The sequence below is a fragment of the Falco rusticolus genome, chromosome 4 (genome assembly GCF_015220075.1).
Source record: "Falco rusticolus isolate bFalRus1 chromosome 4, bFalRus1.pri, whole genome shotgun sequence".
NCBI classification, from domain to species: domain Eukaryota; kingdom Metazoa; phylum Chordata; class Aves; order Falconiformes; family Falconidae; genus Falco; species Falco rusticolus.
This window is the reverse complement of record NC_051190.1, coordinates 16,038,555-16,056,353: the sequence shown is the minus strand read 5'-3', so window position 1 is coordinate 16,056,353 and position 17,799 is coordinate 16,038,555. Positions and strand designations below refer to the sequence as shown.

General features: G+C 37.2%; 1 protein-coding gene across 7 annotated transcripts in view; it reads right to left on the bottom strand.

Moving 5' to 3' along the window:
- Positions 1–17,799, bottom strand: part of ATXN7 (ataxin 7) — an 89,680-nt gene that overhangs the window by 39,567 nt on the left and 32,314 nt on the right. For 2 of the 7 annotated variants that reach the window (XM_037386504.1, XM_037386503.1), the window contains one exon: positions 319–423. The exons of 1 other annotated variant lie outside the window; for it this stretch is intronic. In XM_037386504.1, coding sequence (XP_037242401.1) covers positions 319–423 — 105 coding nt within the window. Of the gene's footprint in view, positions 1–318; positions 424–873; positions 969–7,705; positions 8,006–17,799 lie in introns of those variants that run through there. 4 more of the 7 variants (XM_037386508.1, XM_037386507.1, XM_037386506.1 and 1 more) reach the window with 4 other exon arrangements.

The window sequence follows — 17,799 nt, the reverse complement described above, 5'->3', positions numbered from 1 at the left end:
GTATAAATATACAAGAAATGACATACACAGACACAAACACACTACACATACTGTCTGTGAAATACACTATATATATATATGTCATTTCAAATTTGAACCGTATGTATGCAGCACTTCAAAAAGGCATAAAAAATTAAAAGGAACAAGATCTTGACATAACTGCATTACAATGTATATAAAATGATTAAACACAGGTTATGTTCTTTGACATTACTTATAATGTAATGATCTATGCACCATCAATTTAAAAAAAAAAATTGCCAGGCTTAATCCTGATTTAACCTCACCCTTAATTATTAAAAATAGTTAAGCACTTACCATAATGTGATTGAAATGCCTGTGGTTTTACGACCTGATTACAGTGGTTACACATCACCAAATAGAAATCATCATGAGCCGGGCAAAGACCAAATATTGGCATATCTAAAAACAAAAAGACAAAATGGCATCTCTCAGCTGCTGACAATTATTGAAAAACAGTTTAATTACAGAGCCATGACACTAGTGTTGAATCATAATTTTAATACATTTGTATCAAATTTGAAAATGAGGAAAAACAGCATATAATGCAATAGATAATTTTGTGCTGTAGCATTACAAAAGCAAAAATCTTCCTACAAAGATAAATGCAAAATGAGCGATTACTTGTAGAAAACATCTATTAGAAAACTGATTTAGGACTGATTATCTTACACCAGATGCAAGAATGTAATAAAAAAACTGACTTCAAATGACAAACACAATGTAAGAGGGATGTTTTATGTATTCTGAAAGGGGGGTGGATTTTATTCCTATTTCATTAAATGAAATAAAAAATGAACTTTATTTTCTATTTAATTTTTTTTAAACCATTTTAAACACACACTCATTTACCAGGCAGTATTACATGCCTAATGGTTTTATTTGTTTAACAGTGCATTATAGTCCAGCCATCTGCTGCCAGAGATCTGTGTAACAGCTATATAAGAGAGAGGAACAGAGATAACAGTATGTCAGAGCATGTGTGGATTTCAGAGATAACACACATACTTGCAGACGTTTACTAATAAAATCGGTTTCTACAATTTTGTTTTTAAGAATACAGTTTCTTAAGAATATACTTTTGTAATTAAAACTGCATTCAGAGTCTACTAGAGCATTGAATACAACATTTACTACACAACTTACAGGTATATTACATTTACATAACTAAAAATGTTACTCATTAAAAGACCAAAAAAAAAAAAAAAGGAAACTGACAACATAGTATAAATTTATTATTGCCAAGCATGCGGCTAATGGTTTAAAGGTTTAAAACCGACTTAGGAAAATTTACTTTAAAAAAAATACTCAAGTGATAGATTTATCTTAACAGCAACCTAGAAATTAAGTTAAACTTATTTACTACTGTGCTAGAACTGACCCCAGAGTTTCGTTTTAAAGCTACTATATTTGCCTATGTGTGTTTTTAACAACATCCATATTTTTGCCCATTGATGGAACACCACTTATGAAATAAATCAGGTGGACTGCATTTTAAGAGTGGATGTGCTATACCACGAGGTAACCAGTGGCAGAATGACGCTGTCAGCCCTGTAGAGCCCTACGGACTCCACTTTGTTCCTGGCAGACAAAAGAACGTATCCACACCAAATGGCTTCCAGAATTAAGGGCTCCCTTTGTAGTACTTTCACTGTAAGAATTTAATTACTTTTCTTTAAAAAATAAGGTCTATTCCAGATTTCCAAAACACCTTACCAGTGAAACATTAAAGTTAAGCAATAACAGCTTATTAATAACCTGCAATAACAGCTGCAACTGGATTTTGCAGTTGGACGCAAATACAGTAATGATGGACATCTGACGTGGCTGTGATAGATCAGAGCTACACTCGTTGAAGTCACAGGCACCTTTTTGCAACCAAGGTCACATTAAATAAATAATTAATTAATCTGATTTGCTCTTCATTAAGTAGACACTTGCTTATTTATGGTATTTATAAATAAAAAAGGTATTAAGACCTCAGGCATACCTAACACTGCCAACTAGGCAAAATTAGTAAATATATGCGGGGGAGGGAATCAGATAGGAATAATAAACTTCTATTTTCCAATATCTACTTTCTCTGATGTAATATTAAGCTAGGTAAGGAAAACCAAAAAGCATAAACTTAAACGTCACTACTAGTATTTCATTCAGGAGCTCTTCGGGCATGCCTGCATAAAAAAAGCTTCCACATGGCAAGCAAATACTCCAGGGTGACTTGCATTGGACTGCTAATACACCATGATGAATGGGACAATAACAATGCGCACTATCTGCTATTTACATTGTTAATAGTGCATGGACAGGCTACTACTGTAGAATGTCTAACGAACTATAAATCCACACCTTGTAACCTGCTCTCATAACTGTACCTTTCAGACAACACTGGATTCGCAGACTTTACACCAGCTTGCACAGAACAGAGGGGAGAAATCGCTGACATGAGAAAAGGATTGCCTGCTTCTGTGTCTCTTGCAAGATAAAGCACTCCTTGACACTAGTCTGAGACATCATGCTCACTCTATTTAAGTACCCTTTTATGAATATTTGCTGGCAATACAGTGCTGCAATTTTAAACAAGCAAAACAAACTGGCAGAAACTGATGTAAACAAAAATGTTTTCTTATTTCAGTGTAGGCATCACAAGTAACCCGAGCAATTTACGAGTGTCCTTTGCACTGTGAAGCACATCTTCAGCGTTTCAAAATCAAAGCTCCAAGTGACAGAAAGTAATGGCAAAATACTAGGAAATACACAAACTCCTAAAGAACCACTCTAAGAGTAAAACCACTTGACACAGAAAAAAGGATTTGCTGCACACCCAAAATCACAACCCTGATTTCAAAGGACGTCACACACAAAACTCTAGCCAGATCACACAAATCAATGTAAATGATCTTCTACCCCACAGTACTTACAATAGAGCAGCATCTAAATGTAACCAGCAAGAGTGAAGGTTAGAGCCCTAAATGCAATTCCTTCTGTTTTCTCATATGAGGTAAAATAAACTATAGCTTTTTTATTATCAAACCATTTATTTAAAATAGATACAATCAAATCCTTTTGTTAGAGAAACCCATAGGGCCCCAAATGACGCTGGAACCTGAGTATGCTGAGCACTGCAGAAACACGAGATGGGCCACAGGCAAGATCCCAGTGTGCAAAAAGTAGTATCAGTACTTCAGAGACTTGAACATTAGTTTTAACAACAGGTTTGAAATTGTAAGGAGGCTGATCCAACCAACGTCAGTTAAGACAACTGCAAGAGACCTGAATGCACACTTCCCAACCCAGGAGCCTCAGTGTTAGGCAGGTAAGGCCCCACGCGTTTAAGGTGTTTCACTGTCATTTTAGTTGAGCAGAGCAAAAGCAGGTTTCAGGGAGATCTTATTTCTGTTCCTGTGCTCCAGTGGGGCAAACACTTATGTGGCACTCTTATGGGAATGACAAATCAGAGCACGCAAGTGGTTAGAAAATAATATACAGAATAGTTTAACAAAACTTATGTAAGAAGTACGTACTAAGAGTAGAAGACGGACGCCTAATTTCTCTGTCTCCCCCTCAACCGCTTATGAAACTTCACAAGTCTGGCAGTTGATATTCTAAAGTCTAATCCTTTATACCTATTTCATTTAATGACATGTAAATTCTGTATTTAAAAGTCTAATGAAGTTTATAGTATTTCACCAGTGTCATTTCAAATGCACTAAGTTTAAAGATTACTTTCTGAAATACTTCACTGTAGATGTACAGCCGTGCCTCACAAGGAAAAGCCTAGCAACCATGATTCATATGTTCCTCTTTCAAAGCTGGACTCGTTTAACTCTCTCCATCTGGGAATGTTTTTCAAGGTCAAACTAAAAAATTAAACCAAGACCTCAAACTTCCCAATTATTTTTCCATAAATGCAGTATTTATACAGTATCAACATACAAATACTGTTATAGGGGCTGCTAGTTACATTAATTCTATTAATGCCATCAAGAACTTCATTTACCTCCATAATATGAAACCTCTGAACATAGTGACCTCCAGAATTCACTTCTCCTTTCAAATGTAACTTCGTTACAGTGGTTTTAAAAGGTAGCTTTAAACCATACGTTGCTGTACTCTTTAGCAAGACTAGAACAAACCCCTGCCATAGGCAATTCTGAGGCTTCACTGCATTATTTGTTGAGCATATAATAAGGGAAATGCTGCTTCTTTGGAAAAGACCAATATAGCATCTTTTCTAATAACAAAAGGAAAAACCATAATGGACAGTCTGGTAAGCCAAACATCAAGTAACATGAGGCTTAGCATGTCTACACTAAAAAACTTTAACTAAGCTGCCATCTCCTCTTCTCCAGAGGGATGCAAAAGCCACATAAACGATTAGTATTTCCAGCATTCTCTTTCAGGACAGCTACACTACAGAAATTCATGCTCGTGGTCGTTAAAAAGTAACAGTGTCTGTGTACTCTCAGTGCTATTACTTAATGTCACAGGCAACAGAACAAATAAAACAGGCTAAAAACCCTGCAGTTAGAGAACAGGTCGGCAGTTTGCATTTATCAAGCCACTAGATTCAGTGACTACCACAGCTCTAACGCATGTTTTTATTGGATTTTTTTTTTTTAATTCCCCAAAATTAACAGATTTTCTAAAAATCTTGTTGTCCCTTTCAGACTGGGACCATTGCACCATCCATCTACCCTAGCATCTAGTAAGACAACATCCCTCCTAGAAATCAAATTAAATAACACCAAAAAAAGCGAGGTCAACATCTTCTCCAGGACAGCGAACTGTTGAGGAAGAGGGTAAAAGGAGCCCTAATTTGGGCTGTTTGCAGAGACCAGAACAAAAGTTTCCTATTTTGCAGAAGTCTGCTCACTACTACGGACAAGAAGAGGAGAGTGAAAACTGAAACAGAGGAAGAGAAAGCAAAACTAGCAAGGCCAGAAGTGAGAAGGCAAAGAACAAACTACTAAAGCTAGGGCAAAGGAACAAAAGTTTGATCAAAAAAGTGACAAGAATACATAAAAGTAGTGCAGAAATACTTTTTAAGCCAGAACACTGCTAATACTCACTTCTTCCCTATCCATGCCCAGCATCAGCTTATTGAGATTATTTTTAAAATTTTGAGTCTGATTCATCAGAAATATCTATGCACTTCTTGCCATTTAGTGTGATTTGACAATGTACACTTCATGCTGATGCCCAGTGTGAACAGTAAAATATTTTGACTACAATGATCCTCACGACATCGCGTAACACCAAACCAACCTGATTATACTTCCAGAATACTTTTAATCACTATAGTTAATATTAGATGTATAAAAACATGATACCCTAGACTACTAACTTCATACTCACAACAGATAACTTCCTATTATCTTCACAACTCCCCAAACATGGAATTTGTTTTTCTTTCTACTGGGGCCTGATCCAAATCCATCCTAAGTAAACGTACCAAGTTTTTATCAATTCACTAGGCTTTCCACTAAGACATCAGGGAACTGTTTTGAAGGTACTATATAAGGAACTTGTAAATATATCCCATTATTTTGAAATGTTGCCTAACCTGGATTGTTTGAACTATTTATTTCATGGACCAAGTTCAAATAAGGTCCACAACAGCTATGTTGGACAGATTTGCTCCATGCTAACTGTGTTTTCTCATTAGAAGATAATTAGTCTTGATCACACTAAGGTAAAAAAAAAACCAAAACCGCGAGTACACCTTGCTTCAACTTAACCAGTAGATCTTCTCTAAAGGAATGCTTTTATCAGAACTTTTCTTTAAGATAACATAACTAGCATCTGAACAAGTTTCGAAAAGGGGAGGAAACAACACAGCTGCAGTAACTTTAGTTCACATTTTGAAGGAAAAGGAGTTTTGAGCCACCTCCTGTAATTTGCTTATAACACTTGTCTCAGGTACTGTCAGATCCTGTTAAGGTAATAAAAATATTTTTATTGTTATGCCCTTTTTGGTTGTGGAGAACACAAATGTCATTTTAATATCTGAAAGCAGACAAAGCCTCCCAAATTACTATATTTAAGAGCTTGTGATCTGGGGAAAGAGGCATGAGGAAGGAGAAGGAAGGTGACTAACCAGCACTGAGGACCACATGAAACAGCCCGCACCAAACCCAGGCAGATTTCAGTCAGAAAGCTGAGCTTGGTTACAACCAGACCAACAGCTTATAGTCAGCCCCAAAAGCTAAAATTCTGCCAACAAATCTGCACACCAGGCAAGTGCTGCTGGATCTACTGCTGACGTTAGCTGTCAATAACAAGTAATCTTCAGGTGCAAGGAGGATCTCAGATATAAGCCTGAGGCAGCAAGCTTTCAGCACAAACAGCACCACAAAGTATCTGAACTTAGTTATCTTAAGTAAAGTTCCCATCAATTCCAAGTCATATAGTCCCTTACTTAAATCGCCTTTTCCTAAAAATATTCATACCAATTAAAGTTAGCATCTCAAAACTTGCCTTTTATATAAAAATACTTCACTTTCTGCAACTAAAATACTATTTTCTACACAATATTTTTCCAAAGTATTTTCTAGAAACACTCAAGTGCTTATCATTCACGAACACACATGTTGTTTTGTATACTTATCAATGCTTATATGAAATTAAACTACTGGCAAATTTTCTACTATGCAAGATGATAAAAAATAATACTGCTAAACGGATACTGTGAACAAAATAACTAGAACCATATAATATTCAGAGTGCTTTGTTTACACAACTTTTAATCCAAAATAGGAGATTCTAACATACATAAACTTGAAGGTTTTCTACAAAATTTCAAGTAATGAGCACTTGCGTATTTATTAATAGAACACAAGTATTTTATGAACCATATGGGCAAGCATAAAAATTAGTGCCTGCAAAAAACATATGCATAATCAAAGAAACCAAACATAAACTGATCAAATTTACATACAGAAACAGGGATTTTTTAAATCCCATAAGGAGTTATGTCCCATACTGTTTGTGCTCATGTTGCCTCACATACGAAAAAAACCTTTTAATACAAAATAAAGCAAAACAAATGGACATTCCCATACCCAAGCTGTGTCATTTAGGTTCAGAGGGAAGAATTGCTGAAGTATTTTCTGCAAGGTTACCTATTTTTTTAAATTCCTTGCCAAGTCCACTCTGTACATTAAGTACCTTACAAGTTTTGCACATACAGCTTTGAGAGCCCAGCTATTTGAGTAGGCATTTGAAAGGTACAGCTCTCCTTGGGTTCTGAGCACAAGTGCATGAACTTTGTTTCACCGTGCAGTTGCTGATTGATCAGATGAAGGAAGGACCAGCTGAAGACTTTATTTAATGTTTTTACTGCATTTTCCACTTTGGCAAATATAGCCATTACACAGCATTTTAATTAAGTCCTAAGAATACCCAAACCTCAAAGTTTTGGCTTAGAGACATGACTTTCACTTCAAGACCAAAAAGCCCCACAGTCTAGTTTAACTAGGCACAGGAGCTGCATTACGAGATTTGATCACTGTCATAAATCTTTACTAGAGCTAGAAGGCTTTATCTCTAAAAGCAGAGTCCTCTCTGTCCAGTTTCCTTGCGAAACTCAAGACAGCTACAGTTCTGCAGTGTTTACTTTGCTTTCCCAAATTTAAGACAAAATCTTGCCCAGCAAAACCTGAAAGAGTAAAGGAAGACCTACCTCTCCTGGCTTGTGTTTCCCATGGGTTCAGCCATTCTGCATCTCCAAAACCCCATGCCCTGCACTGTGCCCTCCAGCTTCGCCTCCAGCAGCAAAAAGGTCGGCCACATGCTGCAGGCAGTAACAGTCCTCCACGGCAAATCCAAACACCAGTCTTTTTGCAAGGCTACGAGCACACAATCACTGGAATTCTCCCACTGCCTTTCCTTCCTCTCTCCACGAGGATGCAGAACGCAACACTGACAGTCACTACGTCTCCTCCCTAAAATTTAACAGTCTTGGGAAATTTCTATATCATGCCCACCCATAAAAACTGAGCAGCAGATACTAAAGAGAAGTGTGTCGTGCACACGTGCACCTGCTGCCTAGCATGCAGCTGGGAGTTCTAATTTTAGGCTCCCAAGATTTGAATGTTCCTGTAATTTTATACAAAACACATATTAAAGCAGACATCTAAGCAGACATTTTTGTATACCAATTCATTTACACACAACCTTTTGGAAAATTAACACAAAACATATGTCAAATTGTTCATTCAAAACAATTAAACAGCTTTTCTAAGTTTACTACACAGAACAATGCAAAATTTCACTGAGCAAGTTTACAGAAGATTGTCTGTAGAAAGATTAATAAATTTCTCAGTGAAACACAAGCATTTCTCAGTGAAACATAAAGCTTTTCAGCAGCTGAAGTCCCTCGCCACACCTTGTATTGCTATACCACGTTTTCATCAGCAATTTGAAGTCAGTCATCTGCAAAAACTATTTCCATTTACTCATTAATGAGTTTTCAGAGGTGAAGATATTTTAAATTTCTCCAGGCAATTTGTATAATATTTTAAAAATGCTAAACATACAATTTTGAGTGAAGATTTCTTACATGACAAGTCATGCATTATTTTTAGGTGATGTGATCTCACTGTGCCACTGCTGTATTTTAGGGAACCCAACAAATTATTATTATTATTTATGGGTTTGTGTCAAAAAAAAAATACCCTATTTGTTACATAACCAATCCTAAAATAGCTTAAGGAACCCTCAAAGTTGAGTTTAACTTTGCAATTCTGACACAAAAGTTAAATAGAATTCAGGAAATAGAGTTTACACAGTAAAATTAAAAGATAGGCTTATTTAATATGAAAATGTACACACAAACACTTCAGTTATCATGCAGAAAACAGGATCTAAGCAAGGAAAAATGTTCTGGATAAGCAACTCGCCACAAATAATCTCAATTAAAATTAAATACATCTTCCATAGATTAGTCTAAATTCTATTTTAAGTCATATACCCTAAAGCATGCTACCATTATTAATTGTTTTAACATCAGTAGGTTTGGTATTTTTCTCCTCTTTCACACAGCACACTGTGTACTTTGCAGCAGCTGTACTTTTGTAGTAGGAAAAAGGAAGTTTGTTTTATTTAAACCTAAACTCACAGTTTACATAAAACTGCTCATTGCAGCAGAAGTATTTTGATACATCGTGACTGGAAATGGTGAACATATTCCAAGCTCCTCACCCTCTTCCATCGCCTATCTAGACATGCTTTTGAGGAAAAAAATTTGGTGTGCATGTTTTTTGCCATCTTTCCCTACGTAACTGGCCGTATCACAGCAACACAACTGGGTACTGGTATCTCGCCACCCAGTAACTGAGGAACTAAGAGTGGTAACAACCATTCACTTAGATCTACACATTTTCTTACTGAGAAGTGGAAGAATCCAGTGTACCCATAACTATGTCTTTTGTGATAGGAAAAAGCAACAAAATTTAGTAATAATAAACCACATTATTTTCCCTGCTACACAGGACACACATAGTGCTCGTCTTTTAGCCTCTTCCACCCTCTTCCCTGCTGACCACCACACCAACTCCTGGGTGACAGCAGCATGGCATTATTCTCTAACTGTGCAAAGAGGATGCACCTTTGCTCAGGAATGCACTGCATACATTTTACATCATGAACCTGATACCTGAGGAGGCAAATCAGCATATGCAAAAAAAAAAAAACAAAACCAAAACCAAACAACAACATAAATCTTAAGGAAAATAATACAGATGACCTGTCAACTGAATTCTATTTCAGTATTTTCTTTTATTAGGCAACCCAACTACCTAAAACCACCCCACCCCTGCCACTCCCATTCTCCATGCATTGGAACATCCACTTCAAAAATAAAGACTGTTTCAGTCATGTCCAATATAGCTAAAGGGAAACTGATGCCTGTCGATTTTCACATACCAACTTACATTTCCGCACCCCCTCAATTTGGCAGGCACTATTAGTTTCTGCATTAAAATTCACTTCCTTTACTTTACAGATTTACTAGCAGTTGATTTGATATTATAAATAAAAAATTTAAAAAAACCCAACAAGTTGCACAGCAACAGGCATATAAATGTACTATAGTGGGAAAAAAACCCAACAGTACTGTGATATGTAATAAGATTAAAAGATAAAGTGGAAAACAAACAATGCTTTTGTTGTTATAGTGCAGTAAAAAAGCTAACCCACTTCTTATGTATTTGAACACACATGTAGTGACACAAAGTATTTTAAACGGGGCTATTGCATACCTTTTGATAAATGGATATGACTATTTCAATTATCTAGCTGAGGAATCAGTAAACCCTAAGTCTTCCCTTCTCACAATTTGTATATTCCAGTACATACAGCGCTAAAGGCAGAGCTTTCCTTCCGAAAGGAGATCTATCTGTTCAGAAATGTTAGGCTTTAACCAGTGCTAGTTGTCCTCCAACAGTTATATTAACTAAACGGGTAAGTGCTGAAGAAAATCAGGCTACTTGTTTACAGTGTAAAGGTCAGTAATTCCACTGACGGATCTTTGTGATACAACACAAACCCAGTTCAGCCTAAAATAATCTTTATGGAAGTGAAACATTTTTCTATTGTTATGGAATTTCAAATTCTTCTTTGAAGAAATTTAGGTTTTGCTTTTCTATATCATCACCATTTTAGAATAAGCCCATCCATCACTATCCTTATTTCAAGACGTATTACTTCACTGTTAAGAGTGATTTGCCTTATTTTAGAAGCCTTGCCTTCATAAAATTTTCCAGAATTCCATGTCCAAACATTACACATAAAATATATACCTGTTACAGAAGAATAATAACAAAAAAAAAAAAAGACAGACTCTGAAAACACTCAGTGAACAAATCTGTACTGGGTATTATTCTTCTGTATCTGGCACTAGATCTCTGCTACTGAAATAATCCATTTCACTCTTAAATAGAAACAGGTTGGGAAGGACTGCAACTTTTACTATTTTTAAGTTTAGCTATATTCAAAAATGAAGATCACTTAGATCATACTATACATGCAGAAGATTTGAAAGGGCTTACATGCTTGAAAGTTATTTCTCTGCTTTTTCATGGTCTAGGCTTCTATAACACAACCAGAACACCAGCCCACTTGTGATGTACACAGAAGGTAATGCCTTCAGCAAAACAAATCAAAAGGAGAGAATTTTCTCAAACTACTTAATGTACTGACTTGGTCGGCTTGGTCCTACTCACATTTTTTACATACTCCTCTTCTCTCGTCCCTCTGCAGTTAACAGCACTCTTGTTACACTTAGGAAAAAGGTATATGGGTATGTATGAATGGACCTAAACACACAGGGGGTGATAAAGAATTCTCCCTTTTGTAGGCCAGCTAGGAAGCAAAATGCTCTACTCTTAGAAAAAATACCAAATTGGGCATAAGTTTTAATTTTTAGACACCTCATGTCAAAAAAGGACATAACAATAAACCTGATTATCCAAGCAGCAAGACAAAGTCATCCTTATGCAGATACAAGAAGATTGGACATATTCAGTGTATGACTGTGCAATGAGACACAGGCAAGTGGTGTCCTGCATCCCCACGGACCTCATGCAGCGGTCCCAATGCATCAAGTTACAAGACCAGGCCTGTTTGCAAAGGTCTGTAGAGATGTTATAGAAGATATATGGAGTCAGTATTAAGCAAGAGGCACAGCAAAGAATATACGGAGCTGTTATTTAAAAAAAAAAAAAAAAAAAAAAAAAAAAAGCATGGAAAAGAACATTTTGGAGCACTAGTTAACTGCCCCACATGGCTCAGGATGTCAATGGTACTTAAGATTAAATAGATAACAGAAAACTGGAAGGTGAAGAGGATCCTTTGATTTTATAACAAATTTGTGGAGTTTACCACCCTTCAGTACACTGACAACAAATAACGCAACCACCTTCCTAAAGCAAGCAAAAGATAACTGCTACAAACATATCTAGGATAACAAAACCGTGGTTTACAACGGAAGCGGGTCCTTTGCCAGGCACAGCAGTTGCACATGCGTGAATTTCGGGTCCTAGGCTGAGGTCTTCAGCTCCAACCCGCTCGGAGACTAGGGCAGCCTCTACTGGTGCCTATCCAGGGTAGGCAGGACGCCAAAGCCACTGCTGCCAAACTTGTTGAGCCAGTCTTGCCAGTGCTGGCCCACAATGCACCGCTTTGTGCTTGGAAATTGCTCAAAAGCTTTTGCTTCCAGCAAGAGTGCAGAGCACTTGGGGAAAGATGCCAAAGGAGTCCAAGAAAGGGTATCGCAGAGCCACCATAACAGCACGGACACCCTGAATGCTCCCATCAGATGGTGACATCACCCTCAATCACTGCAATGACGAACACCAAAACGCTTCCTGCGAAGCCTTGATCTCACAACACTACTCATAAGAGTGCAGGAAAACTCTTAGCATGATTAAATTATAAATAAAACTGCTGATGCTGCACGTTGTCATCACGTCTTCCCATTTCACAACAAAGAGCACCATCTACCCAGACTATGATTTTGGTCCTTTCCCAGGACCAGGGGCCTTTCCTTCACATTGCTGTGGTTATCCATGACACCTCTCAAACCTGTCGGCAGGAGGACAGAGAACTGCAGTGTTGCACAGAGAACCCCTTCTGCATCCCAAGCAGTTTAAACAAACCTCAGATGAGACACTGACAGCACACTGAAGATTTTTCTTGTGTGCTCTATCCACTATGCAAATTAAAAATAGCACTCTTATCTCTGACGCTATCAAGCCAACACTTCAGATCATTAAATTCAGGCCACAAAAACAAGAGGAGAGACTTGCAAGTTTTATTCCAGCAAATGACACAGTGCTCTATGCCCCTACATTTCAGGGCACATGCTGACAGTCAGGCAGAACTAAAAAGAAATTTCCCAAGCAAGGGCTGATGCATTCTGGACTTCTCCAAGTACCTCATGGTAACAGCAGTGTTGAAAGAGCCAGGCAAAGCAAACCAAGTCAGCTGGCTATTAAAGCAGGTTCTACAGAAGGAACAACAGATAAGGAGAGGGCTCTGCCCAGCCTAGATACAAAACACAATCAAACCGTACCAGGTATAGTTCAGGTATCAGTACTTCCCCCAGAGTCCCATAATGCAACCAGTACTACAAGCCCTCCTTCAATCACTTAGCCACCAAAAAAAAAACCCAAAAAAACAGAAGGAGGGTATTTAGGACAAAACTTTGCAATCTATTATATCAGCACATATTACAGTAGCTTTGGTAGACAACACAGATACATTGAATTTGGCTCAGGTCTTCTCTGTAAATTACGAACTACAACATGGAACAGAAGTACCTTAACAAACATGATTTCTAGACACTTGCTTTGAGTAACACACCTCACACAGAAATTAAAAACCAAATTGCTTTCTGAAATTGATCTTTAAGTACTTTATTGAAGTAAATGCTGCCTATAAGGAAATTCATTTAAGCTTTTCTTCTCATATACTTCCATTTAGTACCAGCAAGAGCAGGATGACTGCCATCTCTCTCAGCAGAGTGGAACAGATCTATTCAAACACAGATTCTGCATTTTTAAAAACAAATTATCTGAAGAAAACATGCTAAACCCCAAGATTATATTCCTTACAAACCAAAGCCCAGCAAAGCCTCCTACTTGTCAGAGCCAAGTTAAATTCCTTTAATACATTTCTAGAGTCATTCTAATCGAACAGGAATGAAACAATTTTAACATTTCCTGGGAAAAGTGGGAAAATTTGTTATTTTGAAAGCTACTTTCCAAGTCATTTTACACAACTGTCTCAATAATCCAACACCCACTGTCTAACTATTGGGAGTGCTTTTTGTTCCTTTCACATACCTATCAAAACTACAGCCAGTTAACCCAAACCTTTGCAGAGTTTCAAGCCTCCGGATATTCCACACTACTACAGATTCGTTCTGAAGGGCTAAGAAGAACGTATAGTATGGCTCACATTCACATATACTGTACAGATGATGCCTCTTTCTCCTTTTGGCATAATTTGCAACAGCCCTCCAATAAGAGAAATAAATGATGCCATAACTCTTCCTCAGCAGAGTAACCCAGACTCTCAAATGGTATTTTCTCCAGTTCACAAGGTTACTGGGAAACACCTTGCAAGTTTCAGTCAAAGAAACTTTTGCTTTCTATTACTTGGCTTTCTGACATAGCTGATTACTGAAAATAATTAAAAAAAAAAAAAATACTAACCAGTATCTTACATAATATAAGTAAGTTCTTACTTGCTGTTTCATTTTCACAATACACTGCTTCTAACCGATCCTGATTTACACTGCAGTTATTCACTGATACAGCTTTTCTAACACTCTTAAAGTGTTATTATATAAATAACCAAGATACAAGATCTACTATGCTACACAACCATGATAGGTAGCCACGTAAAAAATCAGATTCACTCTGAAAAGATACATGATCAAGCACGGTCCAGTGGATTCTAGGATTACTAGACTATATATGTGCTGCAAAATTCAGAATCTGCTTTAAGCAACCATCACCTTGTTTTGGAAACAACTTTAAAGTTAGAATGCAACTGTTGTTTCACAAATGTTTCACTCAGCAGAGATGGAGGAGCTGCTTAATCTAGCATTACTGGAAGGAAAAAAAAAAAAAAAAAAAAGATTGTAAAACCGCACCCCAAGTGTAAACTGATAGAGATTTTCTTCTGTATTTTAGCCTGAAACAATAGCCAGAGGGTGTAATTTAGGCTACATACACCCTGACAAAGCAACGGCTACAATATCTAGGGACTGACAATTAAAATGTTTGCATAGCGAAGTATCTCTCTGCCTGCTGTCTGATCACAAGGTTGCAGTGAACACTGCTATCTCACCCATGCAAACTCTCCCACCTGCCGAGCCCCATAACCTGGTCCTGCATCCTCCTCTAGTCACAAGTAAAACCCTTGTTGACTTCAGTGGCTCGTGACAGGACCTCACATCCTCAGACACCACTTAATAAATAGCAGAACTCCATTTTCCCCACTGACATCTACTACGTCATCTATGCAGTCAATGAAAAAACCTGTAGACAGAAAACAGAATTTATGAAGGGCAAAATACAACAGAATTTGACATTAAAGGAAAACAAACATCCAATTTACTGTGTATTCAGCATATTATCCACTTTTCAATTTTAACTCATTAAAGCTTCTACACTTCATTTTAATGCAAGCTGCTATAGGTCTTTAAGGCAACTAGATCAGCATGAAATTGTCCAACAAACTTTCTTGTAAATAAAATTACAACAGCTCTAGATTTCAGACCAAAAGTGTACATCATGGCCTTACAGCATCAAAGCTGCTCCCCACTGCATTTTAACCTTCAGCTACTTTGTATACATTTCTTCAGTGCCAGTTGAGAAGACTGCATTTTCTATTACACTGCGAACAGGCGATGAAAGATGCAAGTCCTGCCCAGTCACAGAAAAGCAGACTAAGAACACCGTGTACATTTTCTAGCTGTTACAATCCCACCAGAAGAGAAGGGAGGCATAACCAGTTATCCCTTTCACCATTTATTGTCAATGAAGTTTGTTTATTGGCTACACTGAAGCTATCAAAAGTCAAAATCAGGGTGAGGGCAAGCTTGTAAATAAACAACCTTTCTCATGGGAAAACAGGTTACCACAAAACATTTTGTTCCACAGGGGCTGACAAGTAGTGTTTGTGTCTGACACACAAATAACTGAGCATTTGAGTATTTCTAATCTACTTGAGCCAATAACCTAGAATATTTACCATTACAGCGACCATTTCCAAAGCTAGCGATCATGACTCCAAGTGATGTGGGACCAGCTGTGTGTGCAGTTTACTTTGATGAATTCATACCCCGTAGTATCCGGAGCTACGATGAGTATCTGACTTACCATGAGACTCAGTCTGACAGCCATTGCACCACCAGCCCTGGCTCACAGCTGCACACAGCCTGCATAAGCAGGAAGAACTTTTGACTGTGCAAAGCCTTCTAGCAACAGGAACACCAACTACAATAAATCTGTTGCCTTCCATGACAAGTGCTTTTACAGTCATGCTGCTCTGCCCCATTAAAATCTGAATTCCCTTTGCCAGATTTTAAACTTGGTGCTAAAAAGTTAAAGTGCAAGTACAAAGCTGTATGCATCTCTGTACTGTCACCTACACTGTAAGAATGTCTAATGTTGAGTATCATATATATGGGCAAATTCCACAGCAGTAGTGATTTTATTCATTAAAAGGGGAGAGAAACAATTTGTAAGCATCTAACAGGCTATTCAGAATACTTGATTACAAATAATTTATAATTATTTTTGAATGATGAAATCTTTTCTGTCCTGTAAGTGGTAAGAGATCACATATATCCCCAGCCAGCCTATGGCTGTAACTGCCGAAGGCCAGGCATAGTCAGAAAAGGTGTAAGAACTGTGTGTATTTTCTTTAATAGATCCACTGCAATGGAAGAAATAGCTTTTAAAATAGTTACCTTGGAGAGAGTAATCTGCATCCTCTTAACCCAATTTATTTAGAAGGACCCTTCACTAAGCCTTTTGTCTTTCCTGCTCTACTTAGATGATAGTGTTATCAAGTTGTGTGAAAGTCATTTCTACGTAATACTCATTTCATTGTTCTTCTCTTACTGAGCATTTGTTGTTAAATATAGAATGGAAACTATACAAAATCAATATTTAATCAAGTATTATCGAGACATCACCTTTTCTGCATAGGGATAACCTAGCTAATCATACATACCACTTAAGAAGCACTAGATAGCAGTGAATTCCTGACTGTTACATACATGTACAGACAACTATTTCAAAGGTTCTTATAAAAAACTGAAAACAAAATCCTCACGTTACAGAGAGACTGAGGCAGTTTTGTGGCTGCAGTTCCAGTGAAAGTCCCCAAGGCCTTGCAATATCATGCTAATACTATGATAATATCTAAAACATGCGAAGTATCTTTAAAGCATAAAAGATGACACAGTTCTAACTTGCAGTCTAACATCACAATATTCTATTTATAACATGTGACTCATCTCACCAGAAATAATTAAATATTGTAAACAGAACTTGGATTTAAGGGGAAAAAATAACAAGAAGAAGAGGGCCAGTCACTGCAGATAATCTCAAAAGTAGCTTGAAAAGCATGGAATTTGAAAGGATGCTATCTCATAAAATCTCTACAATTTTCTTAAACAGCTCAATGCACTTCTAAAGTCTCCTTGTAATTGTTTTATGATAACCAGTCCACAAATCCTTAAAATGCTTTGTGTAAATAGTCAATTAAAATGCAATGAAATGAAGAGGAGATTTATCTGATTATAGACTGTGAATAGCTATGCAGAATGTCAAAAAAGAAGCATGGCACTTTGTACTGCTACCTTAAAATATTTATTTCAGTCTATTAAAAATTCTCACAGTGTATTTGCAGGCAGTCAAGGACTATAGAGCCCTCTAAGCATCTTTGACATGATTTAACACAACAAAAATCAACTCAATTGAGCACCTCCCAAGGCTGAATAAAAACAAATTTAAATTTGAAATAAGATGCTGTCTCTTACTTGTATTTACAACTTATTATTGGAACAGAAGTTTCACCAATGCTTTAATTATTTATTGAATCTGCTGCTGCGAAAATTCTAGACTGTGGGTCTACATGATAAAGATGCTTCTAGTGAGCCCTCCTGACCCAGTCCTGGGTTTCACTGTTCAACCCTACCAGGCACAGGCTCAAGAAGAACAAGGGTTCACTGCATAGCTCTCAGTACCCTCACAG